The 19,320-nt window shown below is 34.8% G+C and overlaps 1 protein-coding gene across 2 annotated transcripts; it reads left to right on the forward strand.

Moving 5' to 3' along the window:
* Window positions 1-1,085: 1,085 nt before the first annotated feature.
* Window positions 1,086-18,176, forward strand: LOC129952184 (SRSF protein kinase 3). 2 transcript variants are annotated; one of them, XM_056064649.1, is made up of 4 exons: window positions 1,086-1,270; window positions 1,339-2,214; window positions 12,175-13,098; window positions 16,204-18,176. In XM_056064649.1, the coding sequence occupies exons 2-4, from the start codon at window positions 1,662-1,664 to the stop codon at window positions 16,980-16,982; spliced, it is 2,256 nt and encodes a 751-aa protein (XP_055920624.1). In that variant the 5' UTR covers window positions 1,086-1,270; window positions 1,339-1,661; the 3' UTR covers window positions 16,983-18,176. The 2 variants fall into 2 exon arrangements, with proteins under 2 accessions (XP_055920624.1, XP_055920623.1); XM_056064648.1 differs by having other exon boundaries at window positions 1,086-2,214.
* Window positions 18,177-19,320: the final 1,144 nt, after the last annotated feature.

Genomic DNA, 19,320 nt, shown 5'->3' on the forward strand with positions numbered 1-19,320 from the left:
AATTTGCAGAACATTTGTGTTTGTTCTAAATATCCACCGCTTTAAAAGGCTTTTGTTTACTAAAGGGTAGGACGCAGCTGGAGATAAAATTAGTTCACATATGTGAACTATGTTTTTTTTAATTTCTTTTAGCGAACAATATGATAAATATATGTAATTATATTTGCAATATCATCTGTTAAAACAAATTTGAAGATATTCAATCTTTACCTTTCTTCAATAATCTTTCAAATTGTTCGAAAGAAATGTACCAAGCAAGTTTTTTCCCACTTAATTTTTACAGCTCAATATTGCACACTATGGAAAAAAATATGAAATTTTAGCTATTTATTCTCTGAGATCACTAAATCTCTCCGTAAAAACACTGTTAATGTCATAAAACGTTGAAAAGCGAATGATACAATCCGGTCAATTATGTTCAAAAATGTATTGGCAGTGGCACTATATATGTGAGTCCACGTAACGTTAAGTTATCTATGTGAACGTGTTGACTCGCAAAACTCGAAATTTTAATAACTAATAACTCCTGGATTGAACCCAAAACCTAGGGCGTGACAGTCCTGCTCACTAATCATCACCACACAAAATCATATAATAAAACAATCTGTCGAAATGTGTTGACTTTAGTTATACAAGTTTGCCATGCCAATAATGGGACATTGTCACTGCGATGAAAGCGTCAACGCGTTCACGCGTAACACCCTTTTGACATATTTTGACGTCTTTTTTACGTCAGGGATTACGTCTAGTATTAATTCACGAATTCAGCTTTTAATTTTTTGCAATTAATTTCGAATATAGTCTTTATTGTTTGTATTATTTTCTTTTATATGGTGTTAGGCTCATAAAAAGGGTTATTTTTATTTTATTTCAGAGAAGTCTAAACAATTCTCAAAAATAAACCTTTCAAAAAGTGGTTTAATGGTGTAATTCGGTTAAAGTTTTAAATTATCTTCCATCATTAGCAAAAATGTATTAAAAAGCTTTTTCTATTGTGAACGTACATCCGTCTTTTATGTGCTACAAATTAATTCACAATGGATAGAACCAGCGCACGCATGAAGGTTTTAAAAACTAGTTCACAATTCACACACATTTTCCTATTACCTTGGTGTGCCCGTCGCGAGTCGAAAAAGTTGTGTTTTCTGCTTAGTTCTTTTTCAAAAACTCTGCTCAACTATGTCTAAACTTTAAATTTTCCATAAAATCTAGTCGTCAGCTATCCATAAATCGAAATAAAACAAAAAATGAAGAAAAATTTTCGTATTTTGTGAGAAAATCTTTTCTTGTCCAAGTGCTTTGGAAAAATTTATAAATCTCTTCCTCCATCCTTTTTAGAAGCAAAAGGAATAAAGAAGAATATACACCGTAGTTCGTGTTGCCAACTTGCTCTTGCACATTAATTGTAGATTGGAAAGAGAGCGAGACAAAAGGAGTCGATCTATTTTTTTGGTATTTATTTTATTGTCAATTCTCTTGGTCGTCGACTCGTCGTCTCTTCTCTGCAATTTTTTCACACCACACTGCGGCGGAGTCTCTAGAAAAAGGTGTTGGATCTTATTGGCAAAATTTTCTATCAAATTAATCCAGAAATCGTCTAAGGGACAGAACTAAGAACCAATAACACCCAGCAGCACTGAAAAACTAATCACCTGGCGGATATGAATACAAAGGCTGACGTCAACAGACGTGTTTTGGCCATTCAGGCCAAGAAAAAACGTCATAAGCCCAACAAGAAGAAGGGAAAACCAAATGGCATCGTTAGCGGCGACAAATCTAATACTCCCGGTGCACCGGGAATTTCTAATAATAGTGGTAATGGCGGCGGCGAAGTGGATGGCTCGGTCCCTAACAGCCCACAATCTCCACCAGTATCAGCAGAAGTATTGCAGAACAATGCTGGTGGAGGTGAAAAAAATAAATCGATGGCTGGATCGCAGGCTCCATCGAGTGGCGCTGGCTCTTCTGCTGCCAGCACTACGACTCTTGAGCAATTAAGTTCAACTCTAATGGCTACACTGACTAACAAGTCGATGAATCGCTCTTTTGACAAGAAGTTCGGCGACAACAACAAAGATTTTCAGTATCCTCCAAGGAGCTCCTCAAATGAATCGGATGAATCCGAGCTCAATAGCGAGAATGACGAACAAGAACCTAAGGAGGACTATTGCAAGGGTGGTTATCATCCAGTTAACATTGGTGATTTATTTCAAGGTGAGTGGCAATATATTTTTCAATTTAAAAAACAAAATTATGTTTTTGCATTCTTCAAAGCAATAGGCTTTACCTTAAATTCCATTGCGGTGAGTGAACCAGTAAAATGAGTGTGGATCAATTAAAATTAAACAAAATCTAATTTAAGATATGTAATACTTTCTTAAGATGACATAGGTAATCCCCACTTATATGATACGGAAGTTTTTAAAAGGTATTAGTTTTGAATGTGAGTAATCAGTGATAATATTCAAATGCATCACTCAATGAATACCTATCCACCCGTACTTACTTGATAATATTTTGATAACATCCAAATCAAGAATACCTGCTCATTTATTTAAAAATAAAATAAAAATTCCAACTGCCTTTTATATCAAAAATTGTTAATTTAAGAAAAATACCCCCTAATGATGCCCTAGCAAATCGATAACTTCGCTGCCATACCTCTCTTTTTATCTTATACTTGTTTGTTTAATTTAATTTAATTCTAGAAAATGGTCAATCTTGTGAAAGAGTTTTTCTCAACAGGTTGAATAATGAGTCTCTTTAGCACCACCAGAACGATTTACATTTTCCAGAGGCCAGGAATAGATTTGCTTTTACAACCACCTGTCTGTAAGGAGCTAAAATTGGCTTAATTTAGTTCTTTTTTTCTTTTTTTTGTTGGTGGAACAAACCTACCAAACAAAATGAGTTTTCCAGTTCGTTTGTTTGTACATCTTGGCTTCGTGCTGTTTTCTGTATTGAAGTCGTTGACCCAATTTCAGTAATCAATGGTGTGGTAGTTTTTGGTTATTTTGAATCTATAGAGACGGTATTCAATGAATTGACAACAATTATCGAATTACTAATGTTTTTGTGAGGATACAAAAAGATTTGAATTGTTTCTTTTTTTTACAACTTGCGCATACATTCCATCGACTATAATATAAGAAACGACGAAGTCCATTTATTATCCATTTGTGATCTGAACAAGAGACGTGAAATAGAATCATATTTAATTCGTGTTGCAGTTTTGTGTTGTCGTTGCTGTTGCATGTATTTCCAGAGATTAAGTGGATGACCAAAAGTAAATAATAAATATGGTTTGCGATGGACTTCTACCTTCTTGTGTCTGCAGTTATTTTCTTTTGTGGTGCAGATTGCAACCGATGGTATTTAATTAAGTGTCAAGTGCCCTTGATTAAAGTTTTCATATTGAAGATGCGTTATCCTATTAAGTATCACAGAGTTATTGAAAAAAAACTTAAATTTGTTTAAATTAGTTTGAATTGTTTGTTCAACTTGCAAGCTAAAATTACTTTTTATTATATGATATAAATTATTAGGTTTGTAGCGGAACGCATATTTATTATTGTTCGAATTCATAAGTATATTTATACATACATACAAATTCGCATAGTTTTTTTTGCACGTTAACTTCTTCGTGGTTCAATTATTGTTATTGATGTCGAGTAACTTGCATCACTCTCCTTTTTCGTCAACTTTTTGTTATGGTGTGATTCTTGATTGGTGATATCAGCTTCACAATTAACAACAATCCTACTAAATTCAACTGATCCGAGAATACAAACAAATAATTTTCTTTTTTGTCTCGTATAGCTTATTTTTATCTTCCTCGGGCTTGTATCATTATACCTCTCATATTTTAATAGTAACCCAAAAATACGCAGCATGTTGACTTTCAATCAAAGTTTTTCTGGCAATGTTTGGGTACATGTATTACTTCCTTATACCCAAACACTCACATGACTAAGATTTGGAATTCGCTCAGAAAAAGTTTCTAAGGAGTAACGCCCGTGCTGGAATCCGCTAAGATAACAATTTTGATAGTCAATTTGACTATCACCGAGTTTTCCGTCTGTGCAAGATGTTTTTACTCAATTCTCAATTCGTTAAAAATTTCAGATTGAATTGTCACAATTCATTGTTGCTTTGGTGAAATTTTAAAATGATTAAACAATTTAAATAAAAACATCTAATTTGCTGTGTGTGACTATCACCTTACATAGATCAAATTCGATTATTTTGATTGTGTTATGTGTATTTGACCAATTATTTTATTTATATATAAGATATTTTGTTTGGCTCTTATGGCCTTTTTTTTGGAATGCAAATAAAAAACTTACTTCATTCTTTTGCAACGTTTCGAAAGTGTTCCTTACTTCTTCAGGGGTGTATTTATTCAATATTTTATACTAAATAACGTTAATTCTATTAATTTTACACCCGTCGGTGGAAGGATGTAGGAATGGGAGTAAAATTAATAGAATTAATGTGATTTAATATAAAAGGAAAGGTGAAGGAACACTTACGAAACAACGTAATAGTGACATCACACTATTGATAACGTTGACGGCTGAAGCATTCCCAGTTGACTGCTGGGCAATATTTATGTGCTGATCTCCCACAAGCATGGGCAACAACTGTCTGCCGATCATGTGGTACATCAGATCGGATGATTAGCGGAACATTGATATTCTAATTTGAGTGTTTAGTTAATGATCATTAATCCCAAATTAACGTCTATCCTTCTCATCCGAACATTGACTCTACTTATAATTGATATATACTTCATTGTTGAACTCCGTTTTTTTTTCAGCAGCTAACTTAAGAAACAGTTGCAAAAATGAGTTCCATTATCGATGTGTAAAATCTTAATTTCCTTGTAGCCTTGCCCTTCAGCAAAATTTTTGAATGGGACAATTCTTTGAAATGCTTCTGACTTTGTCTTTTAAAAATAAAAAACTAATTTTGAACCGTGACATAACGTGTACCATCACGAGAAACAAAGTCAATGGTCAGAATGTATTTCTGTTGCTTGATTCCCCATTACATTGAAAGTCATTCGAGTTATTTGTTAAAGTTAACCCCAGAGGTACAATCCTTCAATTTTAGCAAACTATCAAATTTGAAATTGCTCATTGGAACGATTCCACAACAGTCCTCTGCTTTTGCTTCTTTAACGTTTAAGATTTGCTTTCATGATCACGTTAATATTAGGTTGATTCAAATTCTGGTTTACAACTCCACGGGATTTTTTTAGTTGACTTACGTCTACCAAAGACTACTGCAGATTCTCACTCACTCGCTTTTACATGCTGGAGTAGTCCTGAATCCTTAAAAACTCGTTCCAAATTGTTTCATGTTTGTTTCACAGTCTTCGCAGACCTATCATGGAAAAAGTCAATTGCCTCCATCAGCAGAATTTCTTTCACTGGTTTCTCCAATTTCTTCGAATTCAGATCCATTCTTGCACCATCTTAATATTAGACGCAGTACCAAAGGTTTTCAATTTGAGGTACGTCTTAACTGCAAACTTTCAGAAATTACAATTCACGACCTTTAAGTTTGACGATAGAATGTAAAACGTTCTGTAATATCTCGAAAATCTGTAAAAATTCAAATGAAATGTCATTCCTCAATTTCCTTTCCTTTCCTTAAAATATATATTTATATAAATAATTGTACTAAGCTTTGACTGGGTTTTAATAGTTTGAAGATTCAGAAAAGAATAAAGATATATGTTTATCAGTAAAAAAATAAATACAGAAATAAATAAAAATGATGAGAATATAATCTTAATTATCAATAACAACAGGTTTATTATAACATATTTCATTTAGACGCACTTAGGTTCCTTTAAACTTTTGTTGGCATTATTATTACCATTAAAATAAAAATTTAATTATTGGAGGAAGTAGGAATGAATGTTAAAATGGTATACATGTGCACTCAAGAGAACACAAGCGTCCAAAGGTTTTTCTCAAAACCCACCTCTGTCTATCAACTCCTACTCTCACCTCCCCGTGGTGAACATCGGGTGCCTAGTTTCTCAACAGGATATTGGGTTCAAACCGCAGTGGAAAGTTGTTGGGAGTAGCAAACGAGAAAGGGGGGGGCTGTTTTCACTAAGGCACCTCTCCTTATCCAGACGGCAGCGAAGGTTTTCCCGAGATGGAATCAACGGTGGCGTCTACAGTTCCAGTAGGGTTGAACTACTTAGTGAACATCTTATAGGGTTTCTACGACCTATTCAAAACATAGTTCTATAAGGAGCGGTTTATCCGGCTCCCCATCCTTGGACTTATACTAAAGATCTGGCCATCCAAGTTGGGGGTTGGGCCGTCGGGGTGACTTCTTGACCACGTACAAATATTCTAGTTGCGAAGCACCTCCAAGCCTCGTATACGGACGGATTTACTGTTGACAACCCACACAAAAGAATTAAGGACAACGAAATTAGGAAGAATTAGCGGAGGCCCTAGACTGATATAAAGCAGACATCACCGCCATCCAAAAGAGGATGCAAAATTGCGATATTTACGATGGTGACTGCTACCGAGAAAACCAACAGCGCTTATTTGGACGCTGCTATGTCATTGGAGCCAGACTTAGGCAACAAGTCTTGAGCTATAAGTGCATCAACAAGGACCATCCGCATCAAGGCTAAATTCGACAAAATTAGCCTGAAATGCGCGCACGCAACCACAGAAGAGAAGGATAACAACACCAAAGATATATAGGGAGGGAAGACATCTTTGGTGGAATAATCGGGAAAAAAACTGCACGAGAACACTTCCGACAACGGATTCAGACTCAAAGATTTTGCTGCATGGCGAAACTTCATTTTAGCCAATACGCGTTTTCCACACCTCAACATCCACAAAGGAACTTGGAGTTCTCCAGATCAATCTACCGTCAACCAGATTGACCATATTGCGATCGACGCCAGACACGCTTCCAGCATCATGGATGTCCGGACTTTCCACTACCTCCATATGCCAAGGTAGCACTTCGGGTTTCAAGAGCCAAGGCAAAGCAGGGAGATGATGGGAGAAGTTACAACGTCGAACGGCTACAATCGCAAGAGATCGCCAAATCCTTCTCCGACCGAGTTACAAGTAACCTCTCTCGAAGTTCTCTGCCGCCAACACAATGTATCGAAATCCAGTGACAACATTGGCAAGATGTAATCAGAGAAGCCGCGCCTCTGACGTGCTGGGTTGATTGCCATATCTAAGTTGAAGTCTAACAAAGCCGAGCGCTTTGAACCAGCTGAAAATAAGTTGGTTAGTAGCATGCACTAACTTTTCTGTAAGATATATTTGGAAAAAAGCATACCCGATCAATGGAACCTCACCATTGTTTGCCCGATTCTGAAAAAAGAGGAATCATTCTACTTAACATCGCTTACAAAATCATCTCTGCCGTAATATGTGTTGTGTCTTGGAACTCTGGATTGAATAAAAAGCGGATTCCTTTAACTCAATTATGAAACGTCTTTATTATAATATAAATGAAAATCGAATAATATTTTATTTTGATAACAGGAAAATATTAAATCAATTGATAACTTGATTAAGTTGATATTTAAAGTAATAATTCAGTACAGTTGCTCATATATATGAATATTTATATACAACAATCTCCCACACTATTTTATTCATAATCTTGAAGATATCCTGGCCGCCGTCGGTTTCTATTCGTTCTTCGATTTGGAACCGGAATGGTGCTTGGTTCTATGTCTGTGTGTTTTCGATTTTCAGGAATGTTCATTGTCTCTATTCCTGATTGTCTTCGAACTTCAAAACTTCCTGGAATTACTGGAACTTGCTCAAATTGAATTTGTATTTCATCTATACTTGGATCACTTCTTTTCGGTTGATCTTCTTGAATAGTATTTTCCTTTTCTGGTAAAACCACTTCTGATTTGTATAATTGGTTTATATGGCGTTTTAATACATATCCATTGTCGAGCTCGATTTCATAATGCAGTTGACCAAACTTTTTCTTAACAACTCCAAATTTCCAAGCTGGCTTTCCGTTTGAGTAAAATCTTGACTGAACTCTATCTCCCACACTTAAATTTCGAATTGAGTTGACTTTTTCGTTGGAAGATTTTTCATATTTAACAGGACGTAGGCAATCTAATTTGATTCTCATCTCTCTTCCAAGATATTGTTGTGCTGGACTTTTACCATTTGATAAAGGTGTTGCTCTATAACGATATAATATTTCACGTACTTTATTATGTATTGAGCCTTCTTCTTCTGACATCGCGTTTAATTTTGATTTTAATGTTTTAATATATCGTTCGGCTAACCCGTTTGTAGCTGGATGTCCTGGCGCTATAAATTTTTGCATTATACCATTTTCCTTACAGTATGCTTTGAATTCATTGCTTTGAAAAATCGAAGCGTTATCTGATACAATAACTTTTGGTAGACCATGTGTTGCTACAATGTCTTGAAGAAATTTGATAGTTACCTCTGATGTAGGAGCTGAATTTGTAACTTTGATTTCTGGCCACTTTGATTTTGCATCGATTAGAACGAAGAAATTATAACCTTGCAATAATCCAGCGTAATCAATATGTACTCTATCGAAATTAGCATTTGGTTCATCCCAATGATGAGTAGTGATCTGAGGAGGACTATTCTTACAAAGAGCACATTTTTCACAAGACCTGACGAGTTTTTCTATGCTTGAGTCTATTCCATTCCAATAGCAATATTTACGAGCCAGTTGTTTCATTTTCACAATTCCGATATGAGTACGATGCAATTCTTTAAGGACTTCGTCTTGAAGAGTGTTTGGAATAACGACGCGATTTCCTTTAAAAATAACACCATCTTGTAAAGAATAATCTGGGTTTTCTATTTGGCCTTTAAGTAAATCCTGTTTAAGTTTCGACAATTTTGAATCTTTTTCTGTTTCCTTCGCTATAGATGTTGCTGTTAACGACACGGTTGATATTTGATTGATAATTTGGTCTTGAAGGTCTTTGATTTCGTCGTCTAGGAAAAATTTAAATTTTTGAAATGAATCGGTTGAAAGGTTTCGCGACAAGCAATCTACATGAAGATGTTCCTCTGCTTTTTTATGTTGAATTTTGTAGTTAAATCCTTGAAGGAACGAAGCATACCTTAGAAGTCTAGATGATGTCATTGCTGGGATTTTTGAATGTTGATGAAAAATTCTGGTTAATGGTTTATTATCTGTGATCAAAATAAATTCTCTTCCATATAGATACATGTAAAATTTATCAATGGCAAAAACAATAGCTAGTGCTTCGCGGTCGAGTTGGCTATAATTTTGTTCTGATAGTGTTAGTGATCGAGATATAAATGCAATTGGTCGTTCTACACCCTCATCAATCTGTGACAAAACAGCTGCTATTCCAACAGGACTCGCATCACATGCTAAAGTAGACTGTAACTGTGGATCATAAGGAGTTAATACACGATTGCTCATAATTTCCTCTTTGAGTTTAATAAATGCTAATTCGCACGATTTTGACCACTTAAATTTATAATTTTTTTGAAGTAATTGTCGCAAAGGAAAAGTTATTGTCGAAAGATCAGGAATGAATTTTGAATAGTAAGTAATCATACCCAAAAATGCACGTACTTCATCTGAATTCTTGGGCCGTGACATATCTTTAATAGCTTGAACTTTATCTGGTGACTTTAGAATTTCATTTTTACGTATAACATAGCCTAAATATCGAATTTCTGTTTTGAAAAATTCACATTTATTTTTGTTTACATGTAAATCGTACTTTTGTAATTTTTCGAAACAATTAATTAATCGTTCTTTGCATTCAGTAACTGTTGCACCATGAATAATAATATCATCAAAATAAGATAACGTACCTTCTAATCCTTGAAGTATTTGGTCTAGTATTCTATTGAATTCACTAGGAGCTGTTTTAATGCCAAAAGATAAACGGTTCATTCGATACGTGCCTCTGTGTGTTGATATAGTTTGTACTTGCTTGCTTTCTTCATCGACTAAAACGTGTAAATATGCCTTGTATAAATCCAAACGACAAAAATATTTTGAATTTCGTAACTGATTCAAAATTTCATCGATTCGTTTAATCGGATAATGAGCTGTTTCGAGCTGCGGGTTTACACCAACTTTGTAATCCACACATAGTCGCACCTTACCATCGGGTTTTGGAATTATCACCAACGGTGAACCCCAATCGCTTGTATTTACTTTTGAAATTATTCCGTCATTTTCGAGTTCATCTAGTTCTTTTTCAACTTTCTCACGCAGTGCAAATGGGACTTCTCGTTCTCTTACGTAAATGGGTTTGGTTTTCTCTTTGAGTTTAAGTGAACAAACAACATTTGGAATGCATCCCACTCTTTGTTCAAAAATAGTGGAATATTTGTTCATTAGCTCTGTTACTGAATCGATAGTGCAAATTTCGTTTTTGACAGTACGTGTAGGTTGATCGATCGTTTGTAAATTTATGTTAAGATGTCGTATCCATACTCTGCCTAATAAGCGGTGCGTATTTTGAAGGAACTATATACATTTCCTCGTTCGATACTGTATCTTGATATTGGACCTGTACTTCAACCTTTCCTATTGGAGCAAATATCTCACCAGTATAGGATCGAAAACCAATATCTGACTTTTTTACGGGAACATTTAAATTCAATTTGTTGAAATCTTTCACTGTTGTGTCTTGGAACTCTGGATTGAATGAAAAGCGGATTCCTTTAACTCAATTATGAAACGTCTTTATTATAATATAAATGAAAATCGAATAATATTTTATTTTGATAACAGGAAAATATTAAATCAATTGATAACTTGATTAAGTTGATATTTAAAGTAATAATTCAGTACAGTTGCTCATATATATGAATATTTATATACAACAATATGTGAATCTAGTTTTGGCATTCCTGCCAAACTCTTCCGTTTGTGCAGGTTGGAAATAACTTAACAGAACCAATGGACAAAAAAGGTTTTAGACAAGGTAATGCGTACTTGAAAGAATAGTGCAGAGCTAACACGTCAACACTAGAGGCACTATCTTTCAAAAGTTTGTCCAATTACTAGCATATGCTGATGACATTGACATAATCGGAAGAAATTAGCGTGATGTCAATGGGTCTTTTGTGAGTATTGAGGCAGAGGCGGCAAAAATGGGTTTAACGGAAAAAAAGTACATGCTGTCGTCAAGAAAGGACCTACAACACCGACTTCTGGTCAAAACGTCACCATCGACAGACGCAACTTTGAGATAGTTTAGGACTTCGTCTACCTAGGCTCCGCTGTAAACGCAGAAAATAACACCAGCGCTGAGATCAAGAATAACTCTTCCTAACCGCAAGAGAAGAATAACTCTTGCTAACCGCTGTTTCTTTAAGCTAAGAAAGCAATTGAATGGCAAAGCCCTCCCTCGAAGAACCAAAGTGTCGCTATATAAGACTCTCATCATCCCCGTCCTAGTATACGGTGCAGAAGCATGGACTATGACAAAAGCGGATGAAAGCACCTTGTGCTTTCTTCGAGTGATCTACGGTCCCGTATGCATCGAAGGGGAGTGGAGGAGAAGATGGAACAACGACTGGGTCACGTAGAACGCATGGAAACCAATGCTCCGGCCCGGAAAGTTTTCGAATCCACACCCACAGGACAGCGCTGTAGAGGAGGACGCGACTCAGATGGCGCGCACAAGTGGAGCGCGAAACTGGAGACATCTAGCTGGGTACCGAGCTAGAAGGAGAAGTTTGTTGGATTGTTCACACAGGATTGTAGCGCCACCCTAAGTAAGTAAGTAAGGAAGGAATGAAAATTGTATAAACCAAGTTTTTAAATTAGTTTTCGAAGTTTATTTGGTGAATTAGGCTAACTGTGGTTTATTATTATTGTTTAACTGAAATAGCAGCTGCAGCTGTTGTTTATTAACGATTTTTGGTCAGTTAGTAAGGACAACCTCACATAATTTTAAACAAAAGTTGCATTAGATAGACAATCAATTACCATATTACCTTGTAAGTTATATCAATTGTTTCAAAATTATGAACAAAATGTAAAAAAATGACAATAATGATTTTAATTGCGATTAAATGGTCTTAGTAACTAAGTATAAATAATATACTGGTCTTAGTAATTAACTAAATAAAATATTGTTTATATATATTTCAGGTCGCTATCATGTAGTGCGCAAACTCGGATGGGGCCACTTTTCAACGGTGTGGCTATGTTGGGATCTACAAGAAAAAAGATACGTTGCTATTAAAATTGTCAAATCAGCTCGACACTTTGCCGAAACAGCCAAAGATGAGATAAAAATATTAAAATCGGTGCGCGATAGTGACCCTTCCAATCCACGTCGCGATAAAACGGTACAGCTTTTAGACGATTTTAAAATAACTGGAGTGAATGGCACGCATTTCTGCATGGTCTTCGAAGTGCTTGGCGATAATCTTTTGAAACTGATTCGCAAATCAAATTATCGTGGAATTCCAATTGAAAATGTTAAATCAATCACTAGACAGGTGCTTGAAGGTTTAGATTACTTGCATTCTTGTTGTAAAATAATACACACAGATATAAAACCAGAAAACGTGTTACTCTGTGTTGATGAGCAATACATTAGATCGCTAGCCAACGAAGCTACCGAGCTGTATGTCATGAATTTTAAGATGTTTCCTTCGTTTGTAAGCAGAGCCCCGAAGGAGTACCGTGAACCGCCAATAACGGGCAAAATGAGTAAGAACAAAAAGAAGAAATTGAAGAAGAAGGCAAAAAAGAGGTTGGAACTGTTTAAAAAGCAGTGGGATTATTTAGAACAAAGCGGTGGGGGTGACGGTGCCAAACCGGACGATAAATCTCTTAACAATGGTGATGTTCAAGATAATACGCTTGTAAGTCCCAATGATGTAGACCAGTCACAAATTCAAAGCGATGGTGCTGTCAATCACAATAGCACATTGAATGGAGATGTTACCGATGATGAGAAGGATAACGAAGATGATGTCGACGATGAAGAGCATTTGAATTATGAGTCGAATCCCTCTTCACCAATTATTAAGCCGAAGGAAGGCACTAATAACAAGAATTGTAAAAGTAAGCAAACATTTCTTTCTTTTTTTAATTATTCTTAACTCAGAATCTGATTATTTTACGCTTTTTATTCTTTATGCTCTTTATTTAATGAATTCGAATCCAAATAGCAACAAAAAAAAGAAACGTTAATATTCATATTTCGCTCACCTGCATATTATATAATTTTTTATATTTTGTATGATCATAAATCTGCAAAATACTGTATATAGTAATGTAATGTTATAATAGAATATACAAAATGTATAAAAACCTTTTAATCGATTTATTCATTAAAAAAGTCACTTAGGTCCATTTTCTAAAAACTAATTTAAATATTTATGTTGAACGTAAACGCGCTTATGTTCTAGTTTTTCCTCTACATAAACTGTCACAGAGCTCGTGTTATATTTAAGCTAACTACGTTTCTTTCCATCATATGGCCCCTAATTCTATTAACAATTAGTTACTATAGCAAATAAATTCATGCCCAAAACGTTTTTCAAAACTATGGTGAATGAAAAATTGTTTTAAGACCTAATTTTCAAAAAGAATTACAGTGACTCCCACGACTAATCGGACATAGAAAAAAAAATTTCGGAGGGCAATTTCTCTAAGAAAATGTATTGGGGGTGTTAAAATTAAACAACATATTTTATCATATAAACATTTTAAATTACTATTCAAAACAAGGAAACTAAAACAACTCCATAATTTCATGTCTCACAAATAACTGGACACATTGCATTTAGTATTTTGTTGCGAAAATTCTTTTGAGCGACTCGACTTCCCAATTTATCCCAAATATGCTCAATTGCATTAAGGTTAGGGGACTGCGCAGGCATTTTAAGCACTTTGGGACAATTATACAACAACCACGACCTTGCTGCGTAAGATGTATGCTTGGGGTCGTTATCCTGGTAGAAGATGAAATTGTCTCTTATTCCAAGCTTACTGACACTTGGCACCAAATGTTGCTGTAAAATGTCGATGTAGCCCTTCTGATCCATTTTATCTTCCTCAAAGTGTAAGTTTCCAACACCACAACTCGGCAAGACATACATCCCCATACCATGACCGACCCACCGCCATGTTTCACAGTTGCCCGTGTATGTTTATGAGAGAATTCTTCATTTGCTTTTCTCCACACAATCATTCGTCCATCTGATCCTTTCAAGTTAAATTTGCTTCCATCCATTCAAGAAATGTTACCTTACTTCAGAATGACGTACCCTTAGTTAAATGTTCACTAGCAAATTTAAGCCTTTCTTTTTTATTTGTGCCACTTATGAATAGCTTTTTTCGAGCTACACGGCCATTAAGATCTTGTTTTCGCAGTACTCTTCGGATCGTTTCGTTGATCACTTCCTTATTCCTGGTCTCCTTTAAAAACACCTTTAGAGATTCCGAGGATAAGAAAAGATTTTCCTTCACTTGCGGAACAAGTAGCTTTTCTTCGTACATATCCAACTTTTTCCCTTGTCCTTTCCTTCTAACATTAAGGATCCTACCTTCAGTTTTGAAACGTGAAATTATGTCCTGAACTGTTGAACGGCCTATTTAAATTTGACGGGAAATGTACTGTTACTGAGCACTCTAGAGTGCATCAATAGCAAGTGTCCGATTATGTGTGTGAGACGGAATATTACAGCCCTATTCTGCTATTTCATTTCGAATTCGTGTGTCCTTACCGAGCAGCTGATTGTGAAACGTCAAAATCATTCTCCACTAACGTTGTAGCCGAATATTTTACACTACGTCGGAGGGCAAATTTCAACTACTTTTGTAGTTAGATTTAGGCAATCATAATCCCTTGACAACGTAGCCACTAGCTTTGTGAATGCGATCAATCTTGAAAATGTTGGATAAATTGTTTTTATTTTTCTAAGATTAAGTGTAATCAATCCAATTGTTTAATCTGTGTAATTTTTGGCAATGAACAGTATTGGACTTTTTATTCCAATTGTAAACAGAGGAATAAGAGAATCCTCAAACAGAGAGCTTAGGAAAAATGTAAGAAAGCAAACAAACAAAACTCAGCCACGTCTTTCCTTTTTGGTCCTAGGAAGTATAGTCTGTCTCTTAGGCTATTACAAAATTCTCGGAGATTTTCGGGTTGTCGTTTTGCAATTTTTTTTGCAATTACTATATTTTATTTCATTACAGAAATCATTTTTCAAATTGTTCCTTGTGTATCGTTCTTCCCCTAAAAATGTCAATAATCTTTTATTTATAATAAAACCTAAATTAGTTTTTACTTACATTTTGCTAACAAAAATTAACAAACCAGACCTCAAATGGAAAATCTTATGCGGATCTGAATTGTATAGAATAAATGCGTTCACGTAAATAAAAGAATACAGCGCAGTACTATCGGCATTACCGACATACACAGAATCACTTCGAATGAAGAGCAGAATAGTGATTAGTGAAAATTCAAGAAAAATTCCCCCCGATGAATACAGAATAGGGCTGTTAGAGTTGTTTTAGATTTAAGTCTACATTGTTTTGTTTATCAATTCTAAATAAGATTGAGTTAATAAAAAATAAACTTTAGGGTTTCTATTTAATCAGAGGTAAATTTCTACACCCTCCACACATTTAAAATTTTTCTTTTCTGTGCCCGATTATTCGTGGGTGTCACTGTATGTTTTAAAAGTAGTATACCTTGTAAATGCTCTAAATATGCTAAAATAGAAAATCATTTTGATAGTAATGGCTTTTTTCAACTCATTTATATAAATTTACCAACACAGTATTTTCTAAAACTTAGTTTTTGACATAAAATATTTCTAAAATCACGTGTGGTGACGCTTAATGACAACTAACTTAATACTTTATTGAATTTTTTTTTTTTTAATATATAATTTAAAGAATAACCAGTCATTTATACAAATAATAACTTCTAACAAAATTTAATTCGTTGTTTCGGCATTATCTTTGATTCAAAAAAGACCTGTAGTTTTCCACGAAAAGCCTATGAATGCTACAGACTACTATCATTTCATGGCTTTATATTTCAAACTTTATCAACTTCATTTAAATTTGTTTTAATTTTTGAGACAATAAGTGTTTAGAAATGACTTTTTACTCACACATTCACATTCAATTACAACTTTTCATCCACAGATAATTCCATCCAACAAAATAAAAACCTAGACAATAAGGATGACACTAAATCTCTAGAAGATGAAAAATCAGAAAGAACAGAGGAAGTTTCCGTCAAACGGTCTAAATCTGTGGATAAAAAGAAACATAGTACATCGCCATCGCTTAACTTACCGAACAACAATCAGTTAATCTCAGGTCCATCGGAAGCATATAACACCACAAATGGGCCACATCTTCCACCGCCTCCCACAAATACTCAACCAGTGCAGTCTAAGAAGGATCCAGCACTTGAACCCTGTGACTTCGATGTTAAAATTGCCGACTTGGGCAACGCTTGCTGGGTGCATCATCGTTTTACAGAAGACATCCAAACTCGTCAGTATCGTTCACTAGAAGTCATTCTTGGAGCTGGTTACGATACATCGGCTGATATATGGAGCACTGCCTGTATGGCATTCGAACTGGCCACCGGGGACTATCTTTTTGAACCGCACTCTGGTGAGAATTATTCTCGCGACGAGGATCATATTGCTCATATAATTGAGCTACTGGGTGCAATACCCGTACACATTATTGCACGTGGTGCCTATCATCAGTGTACATTTAATCGCCAAGGTGAACTCCGAAACATAACCGGTCTTAAGCCATGGGGCTTAGTTGATGTTCTTAATGAGAAATACGAATGGTCCCGCGAAGACGCAGAATCGTTTGCCGACTTTCTACGGCCCATGCTTGAATTTGATCCCAAGAAACGAGCAACAGCTGCCGACTGTTTGAAGCACCCATGGCTGAGATAAAATACACTTTTCAACAATACTATTTATATACTTAATAAAATTAAGAGAATTTTCAAAAAATAGTGATTTTATGCCTAACATTTGTGGCCGTTTGTCTTTTTGCCTAGACAGAGGGCTAGCTTATGCACACACACACACAAACACACTTTTACATATTTGGGAAAACAAGCTAAGGCTATCCTCATTCGAGTGGCGCCACAATTTATTTATACAAATTCAAAATGTCGAATTAATTTTTATTTTTTTCTTAGAAAATGTTTTTAATTTCTAATCTATTTCACATTAATTTTTTTTTTGTAAAATTGAGGTTTTAGATAAAAAAAATGTTTTATTTCGTTTTGATTTATAATTTGCAATATACCAACGCCAATCACTAAGAGATTCTTTTAATTTTTGTATTTTTTTCTTTCCACCTTTCCGCCTTTGTCCCTATTTTCCTCTTCATTGTGAAGCTGGTATCCTGTGCTCCCATTTTTCCTTCCTTTTATTTATTTATCAATTATCACCATCAACAGAAGTTAAATTAAAAAAAAAGTACGTTACTCATAAGAGAGAAAAATATATACATACATAAATGAAATATAACTAATTAGATTAGAATAAATAACTATCTATAGTGTATCTATGAATATAAAAGAAAACAAAAACGATTGATAAATTAGCTGTCTGTTACGGCATCCAGAACAGAAGGGCTAATCATCTTTCTCTATTAGATAACGCAAAACATAACCAACAAGCTCTTTAAATGTAAAAAAAAGATAACAGTAAGAAATAAACAAAACAACAATAAATATAATCTAATGCAAAAAAAAAGTAATAACATTAATACAATCCCAAACATAAAAACAAAAGAAAAATCTAATTTCAAAACATAGAGGAAAACACCAACCTTATTAGTAGTTAAAAAATTCAAAAATAGTAAATGTAATCTGTATCAACAAAACAGGATAATAGTTTGAAAAAAATAGTGTTATCAGTTATTTATTGGTTATGCAATGAAATCTGTAAATGTTTGAAAAACAAATCAGCAAACAAAAATAATAATAATACTGGAGAAATATTAAAACAAACAAAAAAAAATAACTTTAGCACATACTCTTTTATTCATTTTAATTTTTTATTGATTGCTATTATTAAATTCCGCAGAGGATGAAGATTAAAAATAAATTATTATTTTGTTGTATAATAATGTAACTGTTTGTCTGTTATTAATTATTATGCATGAATGTTTTCAAAACGTTGTTAGCAGTTGAATTTTGAAATTGTGTTTACACTGTAGCAACAGGAAATTTTAAAACGATTTTTAACCATGATTCGAATATGAATATGAAACTTTCATTGCTTCGTCGGGATATAGAATGCTACAGTCTTGCAGGCCCTTCATCTTATTCGGTAACCGTCGGAGCGGAATTCTCTCCGATTTCCTCCGAATCGGAGACATTTTGCTTCAAGGTAGTTGTCCGATCGGCAGATCGGATATTCTCTTCGACAAAATTCAACGCATGCAATTTGCATGCGATGCTTTGCTATGAAGTACTTGTTTGGTTTTATTCTTGACAGATATAAACACAATTTTCAGAAGTCCTCCGACAAGTTCTGGTTGCGGAAAGTGTTTTTTTTTTAAATAGTTAATTAAAATGTAAGTTATACAAAAATTAACTTTATATTCGTTATCTGATGTTATTAATAATGCACTGTTTGTTTTTAGACAAAACGAAAAAACAAGCACTCAGCAATATGAGGGAATGGTAAATCTGCTGAACGAATATCGAGACATAGCTCAAAACTATACAAAAAGGTCACCAGAAATTGTGGCTGTGTTTTGGGAAGATCTGGCCAATCAGCTAAATTCATTGGGACCAAGGCAAAGGGAAGTTGGTGGATGGAAAAAGGTATTTTCGTTATTTTGTGTACTGATTCCATTGCGATTTAAGTATACATATTTCATTATTATATTCTTAAAGGTTTGGAGTGAATATAGGTCTTACATTAAAAAAAAACTCTCGGCAAATAAAAAAGAAATAGCGGGTACTGGTGGAGGACCATGCAGGCAAAAGTCTTTCACCCCTTAAGAGGACGCTGTGATAGCCTTAACAAATATTGGTAGCTCTGTAAGTGTCATTGGAGCAGCATCATTTGGAGCAGGAAGCACATCACGCCAAGTGCCACCTTCGGAATTGTCCACATCAAATACCGCTATCGCTGATGAGAACAAAAAAGAGGACAATCGACCATCACCTGTGCAGCACCAAAACTCAGCGGAAAATAGGACCAGACGCCGAAGGCCTTAAAAAGGGTTTCTCGATCACTCGAAGATGTTTGCAAAATTTAAAGAGAA

The sequence above is a fragment of the Eupeodes corollae genome, chromosome 3 (genome assembly GCF_945859685.1).
Source record: "Eupeodes corollae chromosome 3, idEupCoro1.1, whole genome shotgun sequence".
In the NCBI taxonomy this organism is placed as follows: domain Eukaryota; kingdom Metazoa; phylum Arthropoda; class Insecta; order Diptera; family Syrphidae; genus Eupeodes; species Eupeodes corollae.

Coding starts and splice junctions, on each gene's coding strand:
- LOC129952184 (XM_056064648.1), top strand. CDS start 1,662: ATGAATACAAAGGCTGACGTCAACAGACGTGTTTTGGCCATTCAGGCC. Junction 2,215..12,174: donor CATTGGTGATTTATTTCAAG/GTGAGTGGCAAT, acceptor TATATATTTCAG/GTCGCTATCATGTAGTGCGC. Junction 13,099..16,203: donor TAATAACAAGAATTGTAAAA/GTAAGCAAACAT, acceptor TTTCATCCACAG/ATAATTCCATCCAACAAAAT.